Below are 6,901 nucleotides of genomic sequence, written 5' to 3' on the forward strand. Positions count from 1 at the left end.
TCAATATGAGGTTGAGCTTAAAGCTGTTTTCTTTCCAATTTCAGAAAAGACCGTAAAATGGCTCTTATCCAGTTGGGCTCTGTGGAAGAAGCAATTCAAGCTCTTATTGAGCTTCATAATCATGACCTTGGAGAAAATCATCACCTCAGAGTTTCTTTCTCCAAATCTACGATCTGACACTTCTGTGATCTTTTCCTTTTTAAGACTCTGCCCACAATTACCAGTAAAATCTTCAGACAGACTGGAGTAGCCAAAACCAACGCTGCATCCTTAAATGAAATTTGTGTAGTTCATGTGTATTTCTATACATGGTAACAAATCAAGGGGTGATCTTTCAATATCTTCTTCTGTTCAAATAGCTAATAGTCCTACACAAAATTTTCTTCTATAGAATTTAATAACACAATATTTTTAATAGAAGACCCTCCTTTTTTTTTTTTTAATGATTTCAGGAACATAATTTTTATTTTTTTATTCCAAAACAATGTTACACAACATTTCTGTGCCCCATTAAACTATGCTATCAAAAGAATGTTTTCAAAATAGACTTAGTGGATGGCTTTAAACACGAATTATTTAGAATGGGGTTGGGGGGCGGGATTTTTTGACCAGTTACTAACATTTTGATCAGTAGCTTTTGAAAATGTTGGAGGGAAGGCAGTGCCTTCTTCCATGGACTAAAATAATAAAATCCAAATAAATTGTATAATTGACACAGATAAATTGTCTTAATGTGATCATAGTGACAGTTTTAACTAGGTATTAAATCATGGTGTGAGGTTAGTACTATGAAATTAGTATGAAATAATGTTTTATTACTGTGAAATGATGTGTAATAAGATTTTGGAAAAAATGAAAGAAGAAATATGTCCTGATTTCAAGTTTTGTACATTTCTTTCAGAAAAAATGTTTACACTCTTAAGGAAAAAATTCAGGTCTGTCATATGGTTTGACAAATTTTTAGAAAGGTTATTTTTGGTAAGGTCTTGTTTAAAAATATAAAATTAAACCTCAAGGGTTTTTTGTACCACTATAATCTCTAATACTTAAATCAGAATTACTGTGTATTTACTTAATTTCTTATGTGCCTTATTATGTGCTTATAATGATACAATAGTTTAGAGTTTTATCTGAAGTATCTTTAAACTGTATTGTGGCTTGGTGACTTTTTTCCCCTTTGTATTAGTTTTTAAACGTTTGGTGATTTTAAAGGTGTTTTTAATAACTAATAGTCAAATCAGATTTTTGGTGCTTTGGTACAGGGATGGGGAGATGGGGACTGAAGATAACTCAATGCACATCCTTATTAGGCCTCTTCACAATATTTTGGGGGTTGCAGTTGAGTGTCATCACTGTTGGGCTCTAAAGAATGTTCTCCAGTTTCTCGATGATATCTAACCTGTTGAGCTGTTGGCTCTTTGAGAATATTTTGCCTCAGGATTCCTTTTCACCCAACAGTACTGGACTTGCTGTACTAAATGTAGACTGGTTTTCCTTCATAAATGTCATAACTTCAGTACTGAATGTTCACTCCTGAATGGAGAGCAAGATGAGATGCAATCTTACTATTTTTTGTGAACTATAGGTATACACAAGTTATTTCTATGATTGTAATACAATATTTTTAGAGGTGTCTCAAGATGTTCTGTCTACTGAATTTTTCATTGTTTCATGAGGTATTCCTTTTGAGTATAAGAGTGGTTAATTCTTTTAAAAAAATTGAGGATGGACACAAAGGCTTACAAAATGAAATGGAGTGTAATGACTTGTAGCATACTCATTGTCTTTGGGATTTTTAGCAAGTCAGTTTGTTCTGTGGATCCCAGCTGTTGCTTGGAAAATGAATTCCGTAGTTTTAGATCTAGCTCCTTTTAAAATGGTAACTTGGTAATTTAGCTTGGAGATGCAAGTTTCTTGGTAACATCATTATAATACTGGGTCGGGCAAATTGTGCCTCTCCAGATGTTTTGGCCTACAACTCCAATCATCCCTCACCATTGGCTATGCTCACTAGGGCTGATGGGAATTGTGGCCTTCCAGATGTTTTGGCCTTCAAGTTGTCCACCCGTGCTATAGCATGAAAGGATAGGCAGTGAGACACTTGCTGCCTTAAATTTGTATAGCTATATTTATAGAAGATAGCTGATAATCACCTTTGGACACTTGGTTAGCATGTGTGCATTTTGTTTTGTCAGCAGATATGTTTCTCTATGTAAAGCTATGTTAGCATCCAGTAATAACTGACCCCATTTTCACCATGGCTTCACAGCTGTTTGAAAATAACAGTGGGGAAAAACCCTAGTCTACCAAGATCTTCTTTCAGTTTAGTAATTAGACTGGTGCCTAATTCCGGTATGGCACGAGCCAAAATATGCCTCTTCCATTCCATGGATTTCAATAGATCATGGCTCCAAATAAGCATGTTCAGGATGACAACCTACTTAGGCATTAGTTAAATAGCTTATTGGATTAGACTCCCTATGAATATGCCTCCTCCTTAGTGTAACTTGCTAAGTTACCTTTAAGCTTGGTCACCATATATGTTTAATGCTGCTACAAAGGGGGATGTTGTTGGGAGTTGATGAATGTAACTAAGCAGGAAAAAAAATCAAGTTCTGAGAATGAGCATTAGCATGTATAATATCAAGAGTGGTGTGCGTGGGTGGGTGTATGTATGTGTGCATGTGTGCTGTGTGAAATATCCTATGTGTATGCTGATACACATTGCAAGCATTTAATTTATTGATTTAACTGATCTAAAAACAAAAGAGCAACTTTGTAGTGTTAATGGAGAAATAAATGGTCAACATAACAAGAAAAATAGCTTCACTAAGTCCCTAGAAAACATAATTTCTGTTCTACTTGCAGTCTGAATTGTAGGGCATACAATTATAGTTACATACTAGCAAACCTTTCCTTTAAAAATTATTTTGGATATACTCATATTTTGTGTGGTCTTGTCATAATTATAATATCTTATGTATAAATCATCTTGGTTGTAGTGCACGTGTGTTCAATGTTTTGGGGTTGATTTTATTTTGCAAGGTTATTTTTCCATGAAGTGCAAATATGAGAAATGGCAGTACACGCTTTGTTTGCATTTAAAACAGTAATTCCATTTCAAGCAATAGTAAGCTTACATTTCCTTTCCCGATCAAATGCTTTAGAAGGCAACCCCTTGAATTTGGATTAAGATAAAAGCTAATTTTATCATTTTCTTGTCCTTTTTTAGTTTGTTGCAGTACACTGGCATCAGATTTCCTTGCTACTTAGATCTACAGCAATTGTCCTGAAAAATTGAGGTGCTTATGTGTTATTGAGAAGCATCCTTCTCTGTAAAAATCAAGCATTCTGGTATAGAATAACCATTTTCCAAACTACTTGATCTTTTCTAACATTTCTTTTATCAAGTTAGTCTTTTCTGTTCTCTCACCCTTTGAGCATAAAGGGATTGAGATTTGAAACTGTCTGGCCCTTGCAATTGCTTTGGAAGTGAATGTTCTTCAGGTCACCATCTAATGTGCATTAGGCATTTATATATTCTGTACAGTTTTAGGTGTGTCTTAAAGCTTTGAATATATTGGCTTTGATTCAAATTTAAATACTTTCACATATTGTGCAGCCTCAGTGAAGGTGCCCTTTTAGTATACTGGTTGAAGAGAACATTTTCTTGAGTGAGGACATGTAGTTTAATAAATAAAAGCTTCTCACCATATGAAGGGAAACTAAAGAATATAGAATATTTCCAATTTTACTAACACCTCAGAGCTGAAATGGCTCCTTGGTGTTGTGGAAGGCATAGGATTAAAAACAATATTGGTACTGATTTTAACCACGTAGTGACTTACAGTTGCCTGGAATTCTTACTCCTAGAGGCTAAGCCATAATTGTTTTCACCCTGAAAGACACACTGCTGCTAACTTTGGATACAAACTGGAAAGAAAAATGCCTAATTTTCTCTTTCAAAACTGGCTCAGGAAGGACAGAGTGCATTTTTATGTAGGCATAGCTGCAGATTATTTAAGAATCGTTGGACTCTTAACCTAATGAAAGATTTGATTGCACCATTAACAAACTAAAGACTTCAGCCCAAAATCTTTGCAAGTTACAGAACTTCAAAGAAACATTCATTTCAAGCCTTGCCCAAACTTGGTTGCCTTTTGTGTCTCCCACCAGTTACACTATTACTGTGCCTGGAGAATATATTGAGGGCTCTTTGTGCCTATATATCCAAAAGTAGCCTTGAGTTGTCTGTGTGGCACCTCTGCTTCCCAGACTTGAGGGACTGTGTGCAGTGGAATCTTGTTGTAAAATATAGCACAACATGTGAATTTTACAAAGAATAAGTCCATGTCTCTACTACACAGTTTAATATGACCAAGTAAGATATCTAGATATGGTCTTTCTTCTGGGAATAACAAACCTGAGATGTGCTGTTTCAGTCTTCATCTTGTTATATGTAATATGTACTGCTATTTTCAAAGGAGAGGGGCTGAATAGTTAACTGTATTAAAGCCATTTTTGTTTGCCTTGACTTTTTTGTGAACTGGTAACTTCGACCAAACTGCCAGATTTAAACAGTTGTGCTAAAAACTGTTCAGGTTGCACAGAGACTTCCTTGAAACAAACTAACTCCTAATTGTCTTTGCAAATATCTGTACATTGCATATGAGACTGTTCTTTAATTTTTAAAACAAAACCTTAACAATTAGGAATTATTTGAAGAAATGGAAAACTTCTAAAATTTTAATTTCAGGGTTTTTACAAAGTAGAAAACAAAATGGGACCAAAGTTTATGTGCCTTCAGTAGACATGTAATTTTTTTGCTATCTCTTTCAGTCTTTAGAATCAATACTCTTGTTTTCAAGAAAATGTGTATTTATATAGTAAAATACCAAATGACCCATGAACTATCCATATGTGCAGTCAGTTGCTAGTTGTTTCAGTTTGGATTGTTATCCTTTTGCTTTCTACCATTTTAACATGAATCATGCTGCACCATACAGGAATCCAAGTTAAACTCTTTGACATCTGGCTTGTGGTTGTCACAATAGCTTTTAATTGGGGAAATAATAAAATAGTGGAACCTTGACTCCAGGGATCCTCCATTGTAAATGAAGGGTGCATGCTTAGTCAGAACTTTCAGCTCTTGGATTTATGTGCAGTATTAGTACAATAGTAAAAAAAAAAATCTGACCAGCTATGTACTTAGATTCATCTCCTTAACCATGTTTTTAGTTCTTTTCCTGATTCATTCTCCAGTTCCTGAAAACAGCTCATCCCACTCCCTCCAAATATGGTTGCTGACCAAGAAAATTGTTCCATCAGATTGTCACCTCATTGCAATGACCAAAGATTGTCTGCTCTGGTTTTACTAAGACATCTTGCCAGTTTCTCTCTCTCTCTCTCTCTCTCTTTCATGAAAGACTCAATGTAAAGTGGCCTTTTATGTGAATGCTGTTGGTGAATGGACTACTTAATGGATTTTTAAAAATGTGAACCAAATGTAATGGCAAAAGGCAAGAGGCTAATGGATACTTAGTACTGTATTCGGAGAAAAAAGGCTCACAATTACAGGAGTCAGACATTCCCTAACTTTTCATGTGTTCATGAATCCCTTTTTAAGTTTGTACAAATATTCATCTAACACAAAAAAATTGTTGTAAATATTTGTAACAACATTTTTTACCTGGCTAAAAAGGTTTTTGGGAACAAGTATAAAATGGTTTTTATATTAAAAGAAAAAAACATCAATTGTCTTGTATATTTTGATAAGCAAACAGTACCAGCTTTCATTTGTTAAACAGCTTGTGGCATTGGAGGGGGAAAAGGATTCCATGTTGTTGAGATGACTTGATGTTATAAATGCAAAGAAGTTGAAATATTAAAGAAACCTATTTTCTAACTGCGTAGTGCATGGTTAATTTGAATTTCTGTACACTGCCGTATACTCCATTTCTTTTAAGTTTTGTGTACTTGCTGATTACTTGAGTATCTATACTTAACTCTTTTTCTAACAACTCTAGTTGTAGCATGCCTCTTAATAAATGTCATGACATCTGTACTCTCAAATTTTTCTGCGTTCTTGTCTATTACTTTGGGTTTCCCCTTCTAATTGTAATGCCTAATGTCTGTCTTTTTATTTGTGTTTCTTTCTTCTATTGGCCATCTACACTTGCTCTTTCCAGATTGTGTCTGAAGTCTGATCACATTTTCATAGAACATCCTTTTGATATTAGTAGCATTACATAATTTTAAACAGACAAGGGATTGACTTTTTTCCAGTGGGCTGCCAGAACATGTCTAAACCAGCAATTGAATGAGCAGATTCAAATTTTAACACAAGTCCTCTTGAAATTAGTTGTCCACTTTAAATTATATTTGCACCTGAGTCTTCTTAACATGCAATGTAGGTATTACAGCACATAATTGGACAAACATAATTGTCCTGTAAACATGCAGTTCTTGCCTGTTGCTTGCGACCTTCCCTGACCCATCAACCTGAGAAACCTTTACAGTTCATCAACATTCCCATTTCTTCTGTCCTAATTCATTTTTTAAACTTCACCCATCAACAGCTGGCACTCACGCATATTGTCTTTTCTCTTACCCCACTCTGCTCCATTTGAGATTGTGAGTGGAGGGAGATGGGGCCAGGTTGTACAGGATGATTCACAAAGGTGGTTGGTGATTGTTCTTGCCAATGGGATGATGGTCCTTGGTGAGGGAGGAAGATTGGAATTGCTATACAACACAAGGCAGCAGCTACTCTAGGATTGAGTATGGTGCTGGTAAAAAGAAGGTGTTCTGATTAGGGTATTTTGCTCCATCTTATTTTTACACAACCTATTCTTGAAAGTAGCATGCAGAAAACTAGTTCAGTCTGTTTCAGCCCATTTTA

The 6,901-nt window shown here is 35.2% G+C and overlaps 1 protein-coding gene across 4 annotated transcripts in view; it reads left to right on the plus strand.

Annotated features, from left to right (window-relative positions):
• Positions 1-5,905, plus strand: part of PTBP3 (polypyrimidine tract binding protein 3) — a 50,655-nt gene extending 44,750 nt beyond the window's left edge. For all 4 annotated transcript variants that reach the window (XM_063129177.1, XM_063129175.1, XM_063129174.1 and 1 more), the window contains one exon: positions 45-5,905. In XM_063129177.1, the coding sequence (XP_062985247.1) occupies positions 45-177 (133 nt within the window). In that variant the 3' untranslated portion in view covers positions 178-5,905. The remainder of the gene's footprint in view (positions 1-44) is intronic.
• The last annotated feature ends 996 nt before the right edge of the window (positions 5,906-6,901 follow it).

This window comes from Elgaria multicarinata, chromosome 6, assembly GCF_023053635.1.
Source record: "Elgaria multicarinata webbii isolate HBS135686 ecotype San Diego chromosome 6, rElgMul1.1.pri, whole genome shotgun sequence".
Taxonomy (NCBI): Eukaryota; Metazoa; Chordata; class Lepidosauria; order Squamata; family Anguidae; genus Elgaria; species Elgaria multicarinata.